We start from the raw sequence: 22,211 nt of genomic DNA, 5'->3' as shown, positions 1-22,211 counted from the left end.
GCCAGCCAAAATTCGCAGCACCTTCTATAGGAGAACGATCAAGAATGTTCTCTAACCAGCTCCATTACCAGGTGGAAACTGGCACTACTCAGGACAGAAAAGCTCTCCAGCACGTGATCAAAACTGCACAGTCCATCTCAGGAGCAGCCTTCCCCTCACTACAGGACATTTATCATGCAAGGGTCATGAGGAGGGCCCACAACATCATCAGGGACAGTACACACCCCCAGCACAGACTCTTCACACTCCTACCTTCATGCAGACGCTACAGGAGTGTGAAGTCCAGAACTACAAGACTGATGAACAATTTCTATTCACAGGCCATCAGGCTTGTGAACAACTCACTCTCCCACTCCGGTGGTTTAACTTTTGGCCAACCTTGCATTCAATAACTGTAGCTTACATACACTGTACTGCTACTGTCAAAACACTACTGTTTACATTTGTTACTTACACAGAACAATACTGTTTACATCTGTTACTGCACAGAACACTACTGTTTATATCTGTTACTGCACAGAACACTACTGTTTACATCTGTTACTTACACAGAACACTACTGTTTACATCTGTTACTGCACAGAACACTACTGTTTACATCTGTTACTGCACAGAACACTACTGTTTACATCTGTTACACAGAACATTACTGTTTACATCTGTTACTGCACAGAACACTACTGTTTACATCTGTTACTTACACAGAACACTACTGTTTACATCTGTTACTTACACAGAACACTACTGTTTACATTTGTTACTGCACAGAACACTACTGTTTACATCTGTTACTGCAGAGAACACTACTGTTTACATCTGTTACTTACACAGAACACTACTGTTTACATCTGTTACTTACACAGAGCACTACTGTTTACATCTGTTACTTACACAGAACACTACTGTTTACATCTGTTACTGCACAGAACACTACTGTTTACATCTGTTACTGCAGAGAACACTACTGTTTACATCTGTTACTGCACAGAACACTACTGTTTACATCTGTTACTTACACAGAACACTACTGTTTACATCTGTTACTGCAGAGAACACTACTGTTTATATCTGTTACTGCACAGAACACTACTGTTTACATCTGTTACTTACACAGAACACTACTGTTTACATCTGTTACTGCACAGAACACTACTGTTTACATCTGTTACTGCACAGAACACTACTGTTTACATCTGTTACTTACACAGAACATTATTGTTTACATCTGTTACACAGAACATTACTGTTTACATCTTTTACTGCACAGAACACTACTGTTTACATCTGTTACTTATACAGAACACTACTGTTTAAATCTGTTACTTACACAGAACATTATTGTTTACATCTGTTACACAGAACACTACTGTTTATATCTTTTACTGCACAGAACACTACTGTTTACATCTGTTACAGCACAGAACACTACTGTTTACATCTGTTCCTTACACAGGACAGACACCTTCCTATAGAAAATATCTATAAATAATGATTTTGTAAATACTTAAATTATTGTTATCTGAAATAATGGCTTGGGTTTATATAGACCATTGACTGATGCTGGTAAAGGTGTGAATACTTTTTTTATATTTAAAATTTTTTTTTAATATTATTTGTTTATTTAAACCAGCAATTAGGGGTGTACTTTGTGTACTTCTGGTGCCGGTCCCAAGCCCGGATAAATGGTGAGGGTTGCGTCAGGAAGGGCATCCGGCGTAAAACTTGTGCCAAAACTATCATGCGGATCACAAATATGATTGCCATACCGGATCGCTCGAGGACCGGGTTAACAACGACCGTCTCCGGTGCTGTTGACCAGCAGGGTGCCGGTGGAAATTGGACTACTGTAGGTCGAAGACCATCAAAGAAGAGAGGAGGAAGGCGGGTTAGAAGGCAGCGAGAGAGAAGGAAAGGCAGGAGTGTGGAGGTTAGAGTAGGGACTCTGAACATAGGGACAATGACTGGTAAAGGCAGAGAGCTTGCAGACATGATGGAGAGAAGGAAGGTAGATATTCTGTGTGTCCAGGAGACCAGATGGAAAAGAAGCAAGGCCAGGAACATTGGAGGTGGATTCAAACTGTTCTATCATGGTGTAAAGAGGAAGAGAAATGGAGTAGGGATAATCCTAAAGGAACAGCTTATGAAAAATGTTCTGGATGTAAAGAGAGTGTCAGACAGGATCATGAGCCCGAAGTTGGAGGTTGATGGTGTGATTTTGAATGTGGTCAGTTCATATGCACCACAGGTTGGTTGTCAGTTAGAGGAGAAAGAGGAATTTTGGAGTAAGATGGATGAAGGGGTAGATGGTGTCCCTAGAGAGGAGAGATTGGTGATTGGTGCAGACTTCAATGGACATGTTGGTGAAGGTGCTGGGTATGTATGGTGTGAAAGACAGAAATGCAGAAGGGCAGATGGTTGTAGATTTTGAAAAGAGAATGGAAATGGCTGTGGTGAACATGTATTTTCAGAAGAGGGAAGAACACAGGGTGACATACAAGAGTGGAGGGAGGTGCACACAGGTGGATTATATCCTTAGCAGGAGATGCCACCTAAAGGAGATTGGAGATTGTAAAGTGGTACCAGGGGAAAGTGTAGCAAGGCAGCATAGGGTGGTTGTCTGTAGAATGAGATTAGAACCAAAGAAGAGGAAGAGAGTGAAGACAGAGCCAAAGATTAGATGATGGAAGCTGAAGGAGGAGGATGGTTGCAGGCAGTTCAGGGAAAAATTGCAACAGGCCCTTGGGAGCAGTGAGGAGCTACCTGAGGACTGGGAAACTACAGCTAAGGTGGTGAGAGAAACTGGCAAAAATGTGTTGGGTGTTTTGTCTGGTCAGAGGAAAGAAGACAAGGAAAGTTGATGGTGGAATGAGGAAGTCCAGGAGAGTATTCAGAAGAAGAAGGCAGCTAAGAAAAAGTGGGATAACCAGAGAGATGAATGAAGTAGGCAGGAGTACTGTGAGGCTAGTCGCATAGCAAAAAGAATGGTGGCAAAGGCAAAGGCTCAGGCCTATGATGAGCTGTATGAGAGGCTGAACAGTAAAGGACTTGTATCATTTGGCTAAACAGAGAGATAGAGCTGGAAAGGATGTACAGCAGGTTAGGCCTATTAAAGGATAGAGAGGGAAATGTACTAGTGAGTGAACAGAGAGTGTTGAGTAGATGGAAGGAGTACTTTGAAGAACTAATGAATGAGGAAAATGAGAGAGAGAAGGACAACGGAGGGAGAGATAGTGGATCAGGAAGTGTAGAGAATTGGTAAGGTGGAAGTGAGGGCAGCTTTAAAAAGGATGAAGAATGGAAAGGCAGTTGGTCCAGATGACATACCTGTGGAGGTATGGAGATGTTTAGGAGAGAAGGCAGTGGACTTTTTAACCAGGTTAAAACTTCCACTGTCAGAGCAGGGGCGTCCCTCGCTATTTTTAAGAAACTTCTGAAGACAGAGCTCTTCAGGGAGCACTTGCTCTAATCGCCTCTTGCAAATCTTACCACTACCAACCTCATCTCCTTCTTGCCCTCCTTCCCTTCTCTACCCCACTATTACCCCTTGGCCTCCTTTAAGGCCTGACTATGTTTGTCCTATGTATCACATTATTTGTAAGTCGCTTTGGATAAAAGCGTCTGCTAAATGTAAATGTAATGTAATGTAAAAAGGTTGTTTAACAAAATCCTGGAGAGTGAGAGGATGCCTGATGAGTGGAGAAACAGTGTACTGGTCCCCATTTTTAAGAACAAGGGTGATGTGCAGAGCTGCAGTAACTACAGAGGTATAAAGTTGATGAGCCACACCATGAAGGTATGGGAAAGAGTTTTTGAAGCAAGGCTAAGTTGAGAGGTCCAGATCAGTGAGCAGCAGTTTGGTTTCATGCCCAGAAAGAGTACCACAGATTTTTGCATTGAGAGTGTTGGTAGAGAAGTACAGAGAAGGTCAGAAGAAGGCATATGATAGGGTGCCAAGAGAGGAACTGTGGTACTGTATGAGGAAGTCAGGTGCAGCTGAAAAGTATGTTAGGGTGGTGCAGGACATGTATGAGGATAGACAGTGAGACAGTGGTGAGGTGTGCAGTTGGAGTGACAAATGGTTTCATGGTGAAGGTAGGGTTACATCAGGGATCAGCTTTGAGCCCCTTCTTGTTTGCAATGGTGATGGAAAGGTTGACAGACAAGGTCAGGCAGGAGGCTCCATGGACCATGATGTTTGCAGATGACATTGTAATCTGTGGTGAGAGTAGAGAGCAGGTATCTGGAGAGGTGGAGGTTTGCACTGGAGAGGAGAGGAATGAAGGTCAGTAGAGACAAGACGGAATACATGTGTGTGAATGAGAGGGAGGCAGGTGGAAAGGTGAAGATGGGTAGAGGTCATAAAGGTGGATGACTTCAAATATCTTGGGTCAACCATCCAGAGCAATGGACAGTGTAGAAAAGAGGTGAAGAAGAGGGTGCAGGCAGGATGGAGTGGGTGGAGATGGGTTTATGGATGTAGTGAAGGTGGACATGGAGATGGTTGGTGTAAAAGTAGAGGAGGCAGTGGATAGGGCAAGATGGAGGCAGATGATCTGCTGTGGAAACCCTTAAAGGGAGCAGCCGAAAGAAGAAGAAGAAGAAGATTATTTGTTTATTTATTTTTTGCTGTGGGACTGCAGTTCAAACTAATTTGGTAGAATGATCCATTTATGATGAAGCAGATACATTTTTGCTGACTACCCTTTCAAGTTACCTTGTTATTAATTATCTAGTGTTATACCGTTGCCTCGAGGGCATGTTTTTATATTTAGTAGCTCCTCTATCCTAAGGTTTTTAATCTAAAAAGTGACATTGAAGGGTAGAGCTGGTCAGTAGAAGCTGCAGTGAGTGGAAAATGAAGTGAGTGACAGGAGCAGTCACCCAGAACCCCCGCTCATGCTCTCCTCAACAGGCTGGACAGGACATTTCGCTTATACCCATCACAGTACTGTTCTCGCGCGCGCGCGTGTGTGTGTGTGTGTGTGTGTGTGTGTGTGTGTGTGTTCATCAAGCAGAAGATAATTGACAACAGATTTGGTAGATCAATGACAAGATGGAATTGTATGATACCTGCATCCCTTAGGCAGACAGCCTTTTCAGCCAGCTGCCTACTGGAGGAAGTGGAGAACAGGCTAACACATTTTGGTTTTTGCAAAATATGTTTTATTTATTTTAGCAAAATTAATAAATCTTTATACAAGCAGCCTGAACATCTCTACTACAAATGAAAACATAAACTATATTCAGGGCACCTACTGTTTGTGAACAATTCAGCTGAAAGCAGCACAAGTGCAAATGATATAACTTACTCCTTAGGAGGAATTGATTGTAACAAACAGAGGTTCTAGTTATAACAGCTGCTGAAATGTCTCTGCACTAATAATTTAGCATATTTCTTTGCTGGGTAACACTTTACTGTAGGGTACCTGTTCATAAGGCTACATGACACCTGCATAAGCTTTTCATGTTAACTGACATAACCCTACATAACTGTTTATAAGTACTTTTTCCAACAGGCGTCATTTGCTATAAAGGCTACATTTGCCAATTTTGCTCAGTTATCTTAAGCAGCCTTTGTAAGAGTGACAATGACTTGTCAAACATGGCAAATTTGCTTTTGAGTACAAATGAAAAGAACAAATATCAGCACAAAACAGCTGATAAATATTTTAATCACAATGTATCTATAGTTTGTTTTGATGAGTATGTGAATAAAAACTTATTAAAATAATAAAATATAAAATAAAATATAAAATAATTTATAAAATAATATAAAATAATTTGAAGTGAAATGTTGGATTTGGGATTCTCTCATTGTTTACTTTTGAAGTACTTTGTTTGGGTTGCCCTTTAGCTTGGTTAGCTTACACTGTGAATCATTTACATGCTGCAAAACAGTGTTTAATATAGCCACCAAGTGTGTGATTGAAATTATGTAGGTGTTAATTCTACAAAGCGCAATCAAGGGTTAGACTCTGGCATGTTCATTAAAACGGCCAATAGAACTGTTATTCTTTGATGGAAATGAAAGTCATTTGCAGTACAGTCTTCATGAAGCTGTTTTAATTATTCACCATGATAAAGTGCACTGACAGATACCTAGATTATTTAGTTATTTACACTGCTAAATCTGAAGTGATTCCAAAGAATTCTGTTGTATAATTGTCTAGCTGACCCTGCGTAGCCAGATACAGCCATCATGTCTGAGGTAGCTCAAATATTTGTGGGTTTTACTCCAGTTTCACCCCCTGCTCCTACCACTTAGCCCTAGTGTTTACGACTAGGGGTATGGTGTCTTGATTTTTGTTGAGATGGAGGAGTGGGGCGAAGTATTATGGCTACATGGCCCTCCAAACAGAGACACACTCCATGACCACTTTTTTCAGAGACACACTCCAAAATGAGTGTTATGAGCAAAAAAGAAAAACCAGCAAGACAACTGTACAAGTGACCAAAGAAACCCACAAATGTGAGTATTTCCTCCATTAAAAATTACGATAACTATTGGGGTCGTCTACAGAGCACCACTAGCAGCCTGTTAATGAAGTAATCTTCTTTTTTATTTGAGGGTCCCATTTTGTATAGGAAGATTTTAACAACTAAAACTTGTAACTCAGTTCCAAGCAACAAGGTGACACTCAAAACCAAGGGCTAGGGGTTAAAATAAGAAATGGGATTGGCCCTTACTTTTATGGTACCAAAGCAACCCTCAGAGTACATTTCAAGAAATATCTGCCCCAATGCTGTGAAAACGCATACTGTTGATGAAATATGAGAACATGACCAAAAGTATGTTCAACTTGATTCTGTTTAATTATTTTATTTATTTATTCATACTCGTGCATTATTTATTAATGTGCTCTGTCCCTGTAAATCTAAACTTAATACAATTGTATTTTTATCTATGTGTCTTATTCGTATTCACTACACTACGTCATGTTTTTATATATTTACTATTTAATTGATTGTCAGCGCACATATTCTTATTGTACGGGCTAGACTCGCTCAGTTTGCCACCACATACTTTCAGATTACTAGTCATGCAGCACCACTCATTACCTCAGGGTACCCAGGGCCAGCAGACACACCAGGCTGGAGATCTATTAAAGAAATACTCCAGTGTTTTCAACCTCATATCCATCTACTGCATATGTATCAAATGGTCGATTACCAAGAACATTAATTTCTGTGTGCTTTCCCTAAAATCTGTTCAATCAAAACTAACTCATAATGGAGGCCAGTGAGCAGGTGCTGAGGGGCAGAAGCGACTTTCCATTGGCTTGCACTTCAAGTCCACTGGTTTTCTGTTCAGGAAAATGTATTAAAATGATTGTGTGTGGACCATATTGAACTGATGCAGCAGATTGAGAAACACTGGAGTATTCCTTTAAAGCATCTAGAATGATCTTTATACTGCAAGCGCATGGCACACCTGTAATCTAAACCTGATTTCCTTCTTCCCTGCAGTACAAGCAGCCCATCTGAATCATGACTGTGAGCAATGACTGTGGTGTGCCATTTTGGCCCATTTGTTGTACTCCTTAATGTGGAACTCTGCAGGGGGAAACAAATAACATCTGCTTTTATACAAAAGCTAACAATGTATGTAATACATCAGTGCATGTTATCATGATAAATATAAGTCAAACACTAATGCTTGACTACAAATGAGCTCAAACAGAATTCTGCAGTGAGGTGCTCTTGCTTCACTTGACTGCCATCTTGTGGACATTATGTCATATTACCCCTGATTTGTGTCATGCCATGGAAATGTACTCATCCTCCATGATCATGGGGAAATGTAAAGTAGAATTATTCCAACTTATGTTCAATCATCTGAGTGACTCTCTATTAAAGACCTACAGGCTGGTGACAAATTGTGGAAAAAAAAACTGAATAAAGTGGGTGGAGAAACATTACAAGAACAGATGCTTCCAAACAGACATCCATCCATTTTCTAAGCCGCTTCTCCATCAGGGTCGCGGGGGGGAGCTGGAGCCTATCCCAGCAGTCTTCGGGTGGAAGGCAGGATACACCCTGGACAGGTCGCCAGTCCATCGCAGGGCAGACACACAGACACAGACAGTCACCCACACACTCACACACAGGGGCAGTTTAGCATGTCCAATTGGCCTGACTGCAAGTCTTTGGACTGTGGGAGGAAACCGGAGAACACGGAGGAAACCCACGCAGACACGGGGAGAACATGCAAACTCCACACAGAGAGGACCCCGGTCACCCGGCCGGGGAATCGAACCCAGGCCCTCCTAGCTGTGAGGCGACAGCGCTACCCACCACGCCACCGTGCCACCCCCAAACAGACATACTGCACAAAATACAATTAACATCCTGCCATGTTTTGTGCAGTGGCACATGATTACCAGGGGTGCCAATATGGAGGGCACTGTATATGGTAATGTCGGTTACAAGCTTCATATAAAACACATGGAATGTCATTTGCAAACTTTAAGTGCCTTTGTTTAAGTCAGAATGGGCACAACCTGTTCACATTTAGCTCTATTATACTATTCAAAAACCCCACAATGACAAAAAATGCATTATGACACAGGTGGATTAGTTTCTAGAGTTAGTTTTGTTTTTTGATATTTGTAGAGCAAACTGAAGTTTGCTCATCACAGGATACCACCAGCTCTGTGTCATGCATAAAAATGTTAAGCAGGCCCAGTTTAGCTCAATTTTGATTACTATTGCAAGAGGAAAAGGTCTAAGTGACTTTAAAAGATGAATCAATATTGAGGCACAGATCAGTCGCTTCAGTCGCAAAGACTGCTTAGCTAACCAATGTTTCAATAGAAACAGCAGGGACATTTGCATTTAGATCTATGGGTAAGATCTAAGTAAATAGGGTTGGAAATTGTGTTCAAAGACATGCACTCCATGAACGTGATGCTCATGTATTAGTGCAACATGTAAGGTAAAACAGAAAGGCAACTGTCCCCCAAATGACTGAGATCGTGGCATACTCCAAAGGAGCAGTACAGGCTTGAACGCTTGGGGGTTTAATGGTTCTGTTATGCAGTGTCCCCTTAGTGTGTCCTTTAGTCCTCCTGAGCCAAAACACTTCCGCACACTGATTCATTAAACAAACCTGATTCTGGTCATAAGCTAATTTTCACTAATTGCTGTTGTCGGAAGAAAACATCACATCCATTTTAGACATTTTTCATTTGAAAATATCTGTTACCTTTTATATTGTATGTAAATTTCATGATGAATGGACTAAAAGAAATGTCCCAAAATGACTTAGAAAAAAATTCTGGTTCCACTTTTTTCTGTTCCTGTTCTTTGTTTTTTTTTTCCTTTTCCTGTAAAGTTACCATTTTAGAGATATTTTATTTCAGAGGTTTTGTTCCGACAACATTGATATGAGCATATATATATATATATATATATATATGCTCTCTGGTTGAAGTCTGCTTCGCCAAAAAAATGGTTGAAACAGAGAAAGGAAATAACGCATGAAGTAAGATAGATAGATAGATAGATAGATAGATAGATAGATAGATAGATAGATAGATAGATAGATAGATAGAAAAATACAACAATCTGTGATAATATCTATAACCTCAGATGGGAGATGCAGTGCAATAATTACTGTACAAGAATTTACAGTTAATGGTATAAAATGACCACACTGAATGAATGAATAAATAAATATGTGCAAATATTGTACCAAACAAAGTGTCTAGTGTCCAATTGTGCAAGATGCACAATGAGGTATGCAGGAAGTGCAGCACGCTGTCTATATGTGCAGATGAATGCATGAACACAACAATATGTTTCCTGATGGAAACACTGATGGAAAAAAACAGGGCTTCCCCCACCTCCAAAACCCCAATATAGTATTAGTACTCAGTATTTGAGGCCTTTAGGCCCACCCCAGTTTCACCCCTTGAGGCACCATTGTCATAACAGGACACTTGTGCTCATACTGTCTGTCACACACACAGGTGAGAGCTGACATGCCGAAGTTATTATTAGATTTATTGTTAGAATTAAAATTCTGTACTGAACAAGTCAGACAATCAAAACTGTATTGCATGCAATCAGCATTTTCATCAGGGGCATAATGGGTTCTGAATATCTGCCTTGTCTTAAATTAGCTTAATTAATTCATTATTAAACTAACAAAAATAGTCTCTGCAAATGTGCGAGTCATACTGTGCATCATTCTGTGCAGCTAAAGATCTGCCTCTAAGGGCAGACTCAGTCATTAAAATCACACCACTAGGTCATCCAGGTCATCACAAGGTCGGTTGATGTACACCATTTAAAAAGATTGGTATTTAAGGGTTCTTTAGTGAAGAAAATTGTTCTATAAAGGGTTCTTTGCATCATGAAAGTGTTTCTCAGATTGATGGAGGATGTGTTGTATATGGTTCTATATAGCGCCAAAAGGGTTCCACTATTGTTACAAGCCATACAAGAACGCCTTTTTGGGACTATCTAGAACGCTTTTTGCCAGGATAGGAAAATATCATAGGATGCCAGATGAATAATGTATCACTTGTATTTTCTTATTAAGTTTGTTAATAAACACTAATTTAGTGAAGTTACTCCACATGAGTGAAGTCCAGGATCACAGCGTTAGAAATGCTTTTAATACATTTAATTTAGTCTTTTGAGGAATAAGTAATAATTCTAATATTTACCTAAAGGGTGGTCTTTAGTCCTGCAGTGCTCTATTCCCACTCTGCTGTGAATTTCAGCAGAGTGGAAGTGGGAGTAAAGTGGGAGTATCAATAAATAATAATAATAATAATAATAATAATAATAATAAAGATAACTGAATGTAATTTACAAAAAAGACAACAATGACAAATGCACAGATACAGTATCAGCTTCAAAGTGGCTGCAACTAATGTTGTTCACTTTATGTAGCTTATGTACATTTTCACAGAAAACAGTAGGTCATAAATTATACAAGCATGTCTACATGAGATGACTTAAAAACTTGAAGCACTTGAAGTGTGTGGTGATTAAGGCACACATTTTGCACAGTGCTAACTATAATAATAATAATAATAATAATAATAATAATAATAATAATAGTAACATTGATGGGTATGGGTATACAGAGTGTCATTTTTAAGGCCTAAAGACAGGATCCAGTGCTCAAATCCACATAAAAGGTGCCTCCGTTCCATATCTGCTGTGAGTACTTCATCAGCTACACCTGACTTCTCTGCCTTTGTTCCTTCTTCTCTAACTTCACCATCAGTAAGTACCTTAGAGGATTCCACAAAATTGCCTTTGATGCCTTTGCTGTTAGGACCTCATTTGTGATCTTTTTGACAGCCTCAATTTTACAGGTACAAGGTGCTCCTGCAGGCTTAAAGTCATCTTAAAGCATCTCCTTTCCACAATGTTTTGGACTCTGTGGATCCTCAAGACTCCACAATTTACTGAGGATGTGATGCTGGCACAATGTACAACATAAAAGCTTATCATACGAGACCATTCTTCCTAAATGCACACTATGTCTAATGCAATTGCTTTAAAACTATGGGCTATATTTAATTATCATAATCGGCAGGTCGTTACATTCAGTGTGACCTCAATGACTCTGTATTATAGTTAAAAAAAATCATTAAGCAGTGACATTGATTTGTGAAATGATTTGTTGATGATTTGAATTTTGAATCATTAGAAGTGTTAAAAGGCTGTTTTTCCCACTTAAACTGTTTTGTGTGGACAAACAGTTTATATACTACATAAAACGTTATCCCTTAAAGAAGTGAAGTGAAGAAACCTGGGTTACTTTGACATTTGAGTGAACTGCAAAGATAAAGTCGCTTTTTACGTGTTTGCAAATAAACAAATAAACAGCATTAAAATGAAAACAAGTGAAAAATACGCTGAAATGTTGCAACTTACAGCATGTAAATCTAGTATCGCAAACCTGCTACATTCATACAGACTTTAGCCACAACCTGATACTTCTAATTATTTCCTTTAGAAGCTTTTGATTAGCAGATTGATTTAGATTTTGCTTGGAGATGAAACCTGCAGGATGATGCTGATGATGCTGATGCTGATGATTATTGTTGTTGTTATTTATTGATTATGCAGTTCAACATACCAAAAAATGACAAGAACATGACCAATAATATTACAAACAGGTAAGTCAAACAACAGGCACAAAGAAAACAAACAATACAGGTAAATAAAACGTAAGTATAAACATCTTAATAAGTCGATTACATCTGCAAAACTATCATTATATCCTTTTCAGAATTTTGCATTGTTTGAGTTTAATATTATAGGCAGAAGTCCTGTAAAAAGAAAAGTAAAGACTTAACCTTTCCAAAGACTGGAGACCAGATTACGTTTATAAAAACAAACTAAACTAAACTAAACTAAACTAAACTAAACTAAACTAAACTAAACTAAACTAAGAGGTGCAAGATGTTCATCACAGTTTCCACCAAAGCGCATACACCACTCTCATGGAATCATTAAGACAAATATTTAATAAAAGCCTAAAATCATAATAAAATATAATAATTTTAGTGTTGTTGTTTGGTTAACAGCACAATATGTAGAAGAGAACAGAAATGATTTGACATATAGATTATAGATTTTATAAAATCCAGATTGCACAGATAAACATTGCTGACCCCTTTTCATGACCACTCTGCTGTAAAAACGAAACTGCGGCTCCAGTTTATATCCTCTTAACTGTGTGCAGGTTTATTTATCATCAGTATGTAATGCTAAACTTTAGTTAACTCCTAAAAGGGAGGGTTTAGTCGAGTACTTTTATTTTGAATAAACCGTGCTTTTATGTGGTGGTTGTTGCTGGGCTCACACAGTTGCCTGCGTGGTTGTATTCATTTAGCTGCTTAGAAACCGCAGCGAGGACCACCGCCTGAGGTGAATGTCTCGTGAACGTGGCTGAATATCTGTCAGAACAGTTTCAGAGTCCTTTATTAAACCAAGTCAAAGCCAAACAGTGTTGTTAAGACGACAGAGAACAGCTTATATTCAGCCACATACACGAACATATTTGGTATAACCTGTGTTAAATTGTATTACCGTTAGATGTGCGACCTGAATGTGCTGCCTAGAGCTTATTACAAGCTGAAACATGGCCTAAGCTAGTCTGAGTCCTATCTATTTATTTTGCTGTGTTGCTGACTTATCTAGCTGAGAACAACAACAACAACAATAATAGTAATAATAATAATAATGGAGATGGCTGTTGTCAGGGAGACAGAAGGTCACAGTGCTATTGTGCCTGAACCTGAACAGTATCAAAGAAAAGGGGAACTCACTGCAGTGACCAGTGGAGATGAATGTAATGTAGACTGGGAGAGAAAACTTGGCGTAGCTTCCTCAAGTCCCATTATTGAGTTCTTTGAAGACCCTGAAGAACCTGGCTTTAGTGAGTAACTTACTGATGTATTTGGAGAAGTGAAGTTGTCTCCTCTCTCTAAACTCAGACTGAAGCAGCTTGAAGCATACAGTGTGTATATAAATACCAGTTTCAGTGCCTTGCCTGTCTTAACACATCTATTATTATTCATCTTTAAAGAGCTGTTAAGTTATTAAATATGTAAAGCTGTCACATTTAAAACTAGAGATGGGCAATATGACAATACTTACCATTGCACTGTCAATGCATACAGAACATGTATTTTTAAGTTTACTGTATATTTGTTATGATAAGGCAGTAGTTCACCTGTGCTTTTAGAGTAGAGGTAGACAAAGTAGAAACCAGCCTAACCCTTTCTTAATCCCAACCAGTGTGGCAAGAAGTGAACTGAATCTAATACTGTAATAATAATAATAATAAGAGTCTTGCTGTCTTCAAACGCAGACTGAAGACACATCTCGTTATACAGCACTTAAATGAGCACTGAATTCAGTATTGATTGTAATACTGCACTTATGCATTGTATTGTATTATATTGCACTGCACTGTTCTCTGTTCAACTCTGTTCCTTTTCTCTGGGTATCAACAGTGACTTTTTGTTTCTAGCAGTATCTGAGCTCAGGACCGGCTCTCTCTCTAACCTATTGGTAACTAGCAAAGATACCTTCTCTAGATAGACAATGCACTTCTTGTTAGTCACTCTGGAAAAGAGCATCTGCTAAATGCTGTAAATGTAAAAATGTAAATAATAATAATAATAATAATACTGTTGGTTAATCTGAAAGACATCACCTTCCACATCATCATGACATTATCCAACAGCTTTATTCCACACCACAGTTCATGACCATACCGTGCAGTCCACCTATTTGTTTATGCTCTTTTGCTTACTGTTAATATTAGCATTAGCTTTTTTTCTTTTAGGGACTGATGACATTGATAGGAAGTGCTTTACATGTTCTTACTGTGGACGAAAGTTTGCAAGGCGTCAGACGTTGGAGCAGCACGAGCGAATTCACACCGGAGAGAAGCCTTTTCGGTGCTCTGAGTGTAACAAATGCTTCAGACAGCGGTCAGCCCTGCGTGTTCACAGGAAAGGTCACGCGGGGGACAAAGCCTTTGAATGTTTTGTGTGTTGTAAGAGGTTTTACAGATCAGGAGACCTGAAGGCGCATTTGGGAATTCATACCGGTGTGAGAGAACACAACTGCTCAATATGCTTAAAGGGCTTCGGACGTCCCAGTGATCTGAGGAGACACATGCAGACTCATGAGGCTGAACCTGTGCTGTTCGACATAGACAAGAGTCCACATGAGTGCTCTCAGTGCGGGAAGAAGTTCACACGACATGCACAGGTTGAAATTCACCAGCGAGTGCACACAGGAGAAAAGCCGTACCAGTGCACTCAGTGTGGGGAGAGTTTTCGCTGGAGACAGAACTTTAAAGCTCATCAGCGTAATCATACATGTGAAAAGCCTTATCATTGCTCAGACTGTGACAGACGCTTCACTTGCTTATCAGCTCTGGAAAAGCATCAGGTTATGCTTCATTCAGGTAAGAGAGCATTGATTTTATGCTCAACATGTACAGTAGATACAGCTTTAGATATACTGATCTACTGATATACTTGTAATTAATTGGCTAGTTGAATGCAGTTTTTATGTGTTCGGATGGCACCATTTGATTATGTACAGCAATTTACAGCCACCATTCTGAAACAGAATGTATTTTCTTCAGTCTTCACAGTCTAATAATTTAGCTTTAGTGTAAGAATATTGGATTATTGTCACTCAAGCAACACTGCTTTTTTCTCTTTAAGGAGTTCTGCTCCAGAACACTCAGTGTCACCAGAGCACATATAAAGAAGACACTCGACATCAGTGCTGCCAGTGCGGGAAGAGTTTCAGCCAAGCGAAGGATCTGGTGGTCCATCAGCGAGTTCACACTGGAGAGAAGCCTTATAAATGCACTCAGTGTGGGAAGAGGTTTCGTCAGATAGGACATCTAAAGGAGCATCAGCGGGTTCACTCTGGAGAGAAACCCTATCAGTGCTCAGTCTGTTACAAATGCTTCCCTTATTCACAATCCATGAAAAAACACATGCGTGTGATTCATGGAGGTATGTAAAAACAGTTCTGTATTGTTCCAAATTACTGTGGGTTTTTTTTTTTTTTTTTTTTTTTTAACAAAACACATGTTTCATTCTTAAAATAGTGCAAAAACTTTTTTTTTTTGGTTATCAAGGTTCAAGTTAGATTTTTAGGTCTCACTTTATTGGATCGTCAACTATAGTCCCCTATAGATTATCTACAGATGTTCAAATTGTTAACAAGCTGTTGAAACTCAGTTGATTCTAAACAGGGCTGGGGTTAGGGTTAGGATTTGGACCAGGTTGAGGGTTGGGTTTAGGTTTTGGGTTGCATTTAAGATTAGGATTAGAGCCAGGTTTAGAGTAAAGAAAATTATGGTCAGTTTATGGTCATCGCTGCATTTTTGCAAGTGTAAACATTTACTGAAAATATATATTCAAGCAAACACATTACACTGAAGCTACATTAATTATAATATTAATTCTAGCAGCAGTTAATGAGACTGCCTTTTTTCTTTATTACAGCTTCCATTCTTTTCAGGAGACATGCATTCAGCTTTTTAAACAAATCTGCAGAGATGTTTTTCCATATCTCCAAAGTTCAGTCTTAGATGTTGGTTGCATTTTCTGCTTCTCGCAATACAAATAATTCAGTGATGTTGATATCTGAGCTCTGTCATAGCCAGTCCATTATCTGAGAATGCAGGCAGCTTCTTTGTTTTTTTCTTTGGTTTAAAACACTTGTGGATTTTTTTCAGATCTAAAGCAATATAAAAAAAGGAATATTAATGCATATTGAAGCCTTCATTAGTACAGTGATATAATACAATGAAAAATCTATACAAAATCTGCAGTAGGAGATGTTCAGCTTGTATTGCCTTTGGTTGAGCCTTATTCCTCCTTGCAGTCAAACCTTTAAGGGTCACAAATCTATTAAATGTGAGAATCCAAAATCTTGGTAAGTTACAATTCGATGTAAACCAGAACTAGTTTAGCTTTTTAGCTGCAGAGGAATTGCATTCTGGGGATGTGTAAAATAGATTTCTCCACCATTCATTAAACAAAAAGTAGGGTTCAGTTAGATTTAACAAAAAAAAGAATATTGAATCAGTATCGGCCAAGGTTTTAGTGTCAGTATGAGAAAAGAAAAGTGGTGTTGTTCCACCTTTACTCAGACACTATGCAAATGCTAGACACTGACATATATATTTTTTAATTTTTTAAAGCACTTCAACATAACACAGAAGAAAAGAACTGGACGGATGATGTGGAAGAAGTTAAAATCGGTTCAGCTCCAACCAGCCCATCATCAATACAGTCTGATGACCCTGGAGCTTCTGATGAGCTATGTTAGTATGATGACTCTTAAATAATGTGCAGCTTTAAAGAACTATAAGTTGGACAAGTTATGATGCATTGATTTGGTCAAATGATTCATAGAAAGTAGGGCTGTACCTTGACAGAACAACACCTACTAATGAAATGAAACTTATGTCTGTTGTACCCTGTCTTTTCTGATTTCTCAGCATACCATATTAAATCTGAGGACCAGAGGTTGCCTTTTGCAGAAGATGTAGACACCACCTTATGTAGCCTAAATTCAGACCTTTCTGGAGATGATGCAGGGTCAGATGAACTGGGTGAGGGTGTATTTAATGTATCAGATTAACTGGAGACATAAGAAGCACTTTCTAAGCAAATTTCTGTCTAAGCCTGTCGCCGTATGTCTTTTCTGTTTTTTTACAGCAGGGCACAGAAAAACTGAAGACAGCTGCCTGCCTTTTGTGGAAGGAGCAGAAGGTATCTCGACTGCACCATCAAAGTGTTCTAAATATTCTGGAGTTAGTGATAATTGTTGTGAGTATGGGTGATGGGTTCTTAAGTTGACTTTTGATTTTAGTGGTAGTTTCCTCAAGTGGAGCAAAGTGATGTTCCATGTACCAACTGATCATTCTATGAATATTTCCATATTCAGTAATTTCATAAAGTATTTCTGAATTGTGACAAACGTTTTGTAATTTGTCTTTAAAAGATATTTGGGAATGAAGTCATATTCATACATTGCATATTCATCAAAGTTTTCTAATGACATTGTCTAGTATGGCATTTGTTCTAAATCAGCTCAGATTGATAACACAGTATGTGTATGATGTAAAACGTTTTAATGGCATCTTGTCTGTTTTACAGCACAGCACGTTAAAACTGAAGAGAGCTTCCCTTTAGAAGAGGATGTGATGGAAGCTAATGTTTGTTCAAGTCCTTCCAGCACAGCAAAAGAGTTCACTAAAGATTGTGAAGTTTTTAATGAACCCGGTAAGTTTTGGTGATGTTTTATGATGACTTAGAGCACAACTATGGAGCTCCTGAGTGGCAAAATCATACAAGCATTGGCCCTATCATTAAAAGAGTGCTTGATAAGTACCCATTCTACAGCCATCAGTGGCCAAGAGTCCAGAGAGCGTGGTTTACCCTCTCTCCATCCCTCTTCCATTTTGCATACCTTTTTAATTTAATACAGCATTTTTCATGACAAATTCCATCATCAATACAACAATGTGAGGGAATTTTAAGATGATTTTTGCACTCGAGGTGACATAAATTCCACAAGTTTGGGCAAAAGCCTCTGATGAGCAGATCAAAGAGTTGTTGGAACACAAGCTTCACTGGAAAAGATGAGACTCAAAAAATATCTGACCTTTTTGTACAAAGGTCTTAACATGGTCACTTTCATGAATTTGTTTAAATTGGAATAGTGAGCTGGATGTAGTGCAGAATCTTGAATATCTCTTCATCTTACTTCTCATAACTTTGTTCGTATAAAAACATTTTTTTTTGCAAAATAAAAAAAAAAGTTATTTATTTTTATGTTTAAAAAAAATCAGGATTTTCAATGTGTTCTCAGACGTTTGGACCTCATTTTGTGTATATATACGTGTGTGTGTGTGTGTGTGTGTGCTTAGTCGCACTTTATGTGAAGATTGCAGAAAAACTGCTGGTGTGGCTGTGGTTTTATTCCAGCAAAGCATGAGAACATAATTGGCTGTTGAAGACTGAGCTCAAGTGATTAAACGTTTGCTTGTCTAGAATGAAAACCTGCAGACACGCTGGCCCTTTACTGATAAGATAAGGACAGCCCCGCAGTAAAGTCTTAGACTCAGAAAGACTTCTCTTTGTTCTTATAGCACATCTGGGGAACACAGAGGAGAAAGGCTTCAGTTTATTAGATGATGTGGATTCATCATCAATAATTTATAACAGTTGAATGATTAACAGACATAATGTCACAGTCGTAATCAAATATTTTATCTAACTTTGGTTTGATACTGAAAATGCATACAAACTTTAAAAAGCAGGTCTTAGGTGTAGGCAGTAGTAAAGAGACCTTTCTGCGTTTTCAGCCTACCACATTAAATCTGAAGACCAGTGTTTCCCTGTAGAACAGGATGTGGATGTTATCTCCTCCAACACAGCATCAGAGTCTGATAAAGATCTTGATGTTTTTGTTGAACTTTGTGAGCATTGTGTGCTGTTTTTTTGTGCAAATATGGTTCTTATTAGACTGTTAACATTACTTTAATAATAAACACTGTTATGTAAATAACAAACACTGTTACTGGACCTATTGTTCAATGTGTTTACAGCACATCCTTTTAAAACTGAGAAGAAGGGCATAATGGAGGACAGTTCTGCTTTTTCTAGTCCAGCGTCAGAGCTCTCTAAATATCCAGAGGTTTTTGATCAGCTTGGTGAGTGTGGGTGATTTGAGTATCTATTCATGTATATGAGTGTTCATATTTATGATATTTTTAGATTCAGAACTGCCAAATAAATGTTACAAATGCACATTCAGTGTAATAATGCTCTATAAGAGCATTCTCTGTAGTGCATTAGAGAACTATGAATAGGCATCTGAATTCTTACTTGCTTTTAGTACGGTAAAATGGTCATTTTTTCTTGCATTAATGATTTTGTAATGAAATGTTGTCATTGCAAGACAAAATAGGAGGTTAATGTTATATTGAGATATCACTGAATGTTAATTAAGCTAACAAAACTGCATTAGAAGTACAGTGTTTTGGTTGGTTTGTAATTACAGTTATATTTGCACTTTTTGGTGACTGTTTTTTCAGCAGCTCATCAGATTAGGGGGGGAGAAGTGCTTAACCATAATGGATGATGTGGTGAGAGTTAAAATTGGTTCGACTCCAGTTGGAGTTCTTTGATGGGCCTGATATTTCTGGTAAACTGAGTGAGTGTTGGTCAATTGTTATTCAAGCGTCTTTTCTCGAGTGAGATCTCTTTCACATACGTACTGGTGGAATTTATTTTGTTTATGTGTGAAGATGAACAAAGGCACCACTTTTATATTAGGGTGTGTTAGTAAAGCCCACCATTACACATGGTGGCATTAGAAGTCACAGAAATATAAAAAATTCTTCAAGCTTATTATTTCAAACACTGCGGTTTCCACCATCTGGATCATCTAACGTTTTTCAAAGAACTTCGGAGGTGAAATGGGAAAAGGAAAAGTATAGGGGTGTTATCCATAGTGTCATAGGAGTATCATGGTTTGAACAGTTCCTTAGCAGACATCTCACGTCGTTTTGTTAAACATTTTATACAGGCCTTAAAAGCTAAAGCTTTAAAGCTTTAGAACCTAATAAAGAGTACAATTTTACATCTTTACAGTTCTCTGATGTCAGACAATGTAGTAACCAGCTGGTTGTTTAATAATTGTTTGATCAGTGTACGATTCAAGGGGTTTATTTACCACTCAAACCTTTTGTAATCATGTGTTTTTAATTCCAGATCATACATTTTAAAAACGATAGAGTACATGTTGCTACATGAAACAACCAGAAAAAAAGAATATTAAAAAGTAATATATGAACAAACTGGACTGTAGAGATGGAATGGAGGAGTGAATGATATGTTTTGAAGCTTTAATAATATCATGTTACATTCAATTATTTTAAAAAAGCAAGAACAAAAAATTGTTTGTTAGTGATATAAGCCAGGGTGGCACGGCCTCAGGGCCCTGGCCAGACAAACAGGGTCCTTTCTGTGTAGAGTTTGCATGTTTTTCCCGTATGTGTGTCGGCCTCCTCTCTGGGTGCTCCGGTTTCCGCCCACAGTCCAGAGACATGCAGTCAGGAGAACTGGTGATGGTAAATTGTCCCTAGATGTGAATATATTTGTCTGTGTGTCTGCCCTGTGATGGACTGGTGACCTGTTCAGGGTGTTTCCTGCCTTATACGCAATGACTTCTGGGATAGGCTCCTGCACCCCAGCTTGGATAATGTGTGTGTGATATGAGCCCTTAAAGAATGTGTGTGGAAATGTCTTTCATTGTTGGTCTTTTGCATTATGCTTTTTTTTTTTTTTAAGCTGTTGGCAGTTACTTTTGTACTGATAACATATATGGAAAAGCTCTTGCGTGATGATTGCAAGATTGTAGTATGTGCTTCTTTAATGAAAACAACGCTGGAGAACAGTTTTCTAAATGAATGTCATTGCATTTATTTACCATTGCAGAAGTCATCAGCACCACCCTTTTTTAAGCACTTAAATATGTCAGTGCCATTCTCTGAGTTGGAGAAGACTTGGGTCGACAGAGGAGTATCTACTGATACACGTCATGCAAATTCATTTCAACAGCTTTACTTTTTGAAATAACTGAACTTGAATAAAACTCCCTAGGCGAAGACTCACTGCTGTGCTGCGAGTTGGAGACGTCAGCTGAGGAACCTGTGTCAACTATTAAAAAGATACACATGAAAAAAGAACAGCTTTACAAACCAGATTGAGCCAGTGAGAGAAAAATCATCACCCAACATCCTGGCAGAGCTTCATTATTGAAATTACATTGCCAGCAGTTGTCTGAGGAAAACTTTCACCCTTTTGAAAATGGGTACAAACCAGCACTGCAATGAGATGAGCTTTAACACTTTCTCTAAACACTTCCCACCTCAACACATTACGCTAGGTTGAGCCCCACAGTAGAGAAACATCTCATATGCGCATTACCTTAAGACCAAAACCAGAGACAGCAGTCAATTGTATTTGATATTTTACAAACAAGCGGTTTATAATCTGTTACATCTTCTCTACACTACTGTCATCTTCCCCACCATCCACCAGCAATATAAAGAACTTCTGTTACAGTGACGCTTCTTCCTCCTAAACCAGACGCCAATAGTGATTCTGTACATATTTCTGTGAGACACAACACTGCAGACTCTTCATCAACCTTTACACATCTATTTTCAATCATTTCTGTCCTGATACATATTTAATGTAAACTGTGTAATGTTTTATTATTGCAAAAGTAGCACATGGTATATACTGGCAAATAAAACAGTTCTATACGTGAATACTTTTTTCATAAGACCCTGAAGTTAAAGTTGGTGCAACTCCACTCAGCCAATTGCAAAGCAATCTGAAGATCCTGAAGCTGCTGAACACACAAGTATGGACTGTTACTAAGACCATTTGCATTATCCTGTGCCGAAGGAACTGAATTTAATAGGAAAAGAGGCATGCATTGGTTGTGTATCATTATTTTGAACTGGTTGTTCAGATTCTATCAGCACATCACCCTGAGTAAAGAGAAGTGTTTCATTTGATGATGTGATGAAAGACAACACTGATTCTGCTTAGTCCAGCCAGTCTGAGTCGGGAGTTGCTCTACTGAGTGAGCACTGGGTTTCCGAACAACATACA

At 38.6% G+C, this 22,211-nt stretch overlaps 1 protein-coding gene across 3 annotated transcripts in view; it reads left to right on the top strand.

The window, feature by feature from the left end:
* Positions 1–12,853: 12,853 nt before the first annotated feature.
* Positions 12,854–22,211, top strand: part of LOC108431448 (zinc finger protein 2 homolog) — a 37,352-nt gene continuing 27,994 nt past the window's right edge. The window contains exons 1-9 of one of the 3 annotated variants that reach the window (XM_017704597.2): positions 12,854–13,408; positions 14,324–14,953; positions 15,219–15,518; positions 16,715–16,837; positions 17,015–17,128; positions 17,235–17,345; positions 17,676–17,801; positions 19,130–19,234; positions 21,189–21,862. In XM_017704597.2, the coding sequence (XP_017560086.1) occupies positions 13,213–13,408; positions 14,324–14,953; positions 15,219–15,518; positions 16,715–16,837; positions 17,015–17,128; positions 17,235–17,345; positions 17,676–17,801; positions 19,130–19,234; positions 21,189–21,295 (1,812 nt within the window). In that variant the 5' untranslated portion in view covers positions 12,854–13,212 and the 3' untranslated portion in view covers positions 21,296–21,862. Of the gene's footprint in view, positions 13,409–14,323; positions 14,954–15,218; positions 15,519–16,714; positions 16,838–17,014; positions 17,129–17,234; positions 17,346–17,675; positions 17,802–19,129; positions 19,235–21,023; positions 21,863–22,211 lie in introns of those variants that run through there. The other 2 variants (XM_017704616.2, XM_037536728.1) reach the window with 2 other exon arrangements.

The sequence above is a fragment of the Pygocentrus nattereri genome, chromosome 3, assembly GCF_015220715.1.
Source record: "Pygocentrus nattereri isolate fPygNat1 chromosome 3, fPygNat1.pri, whole genome shotgun sequence".
NCBI classification, from domain to species: domain Eukaryota; kingdom Metazoa; phylum Chordata; class Actinopteri; order Characiformes; family Serrasalmidae; genus Pygocentrus; species Pygocentrus nattereri.
This window is presented reverse-complemented; position numbering and strand designations above follow the sequence as displayed.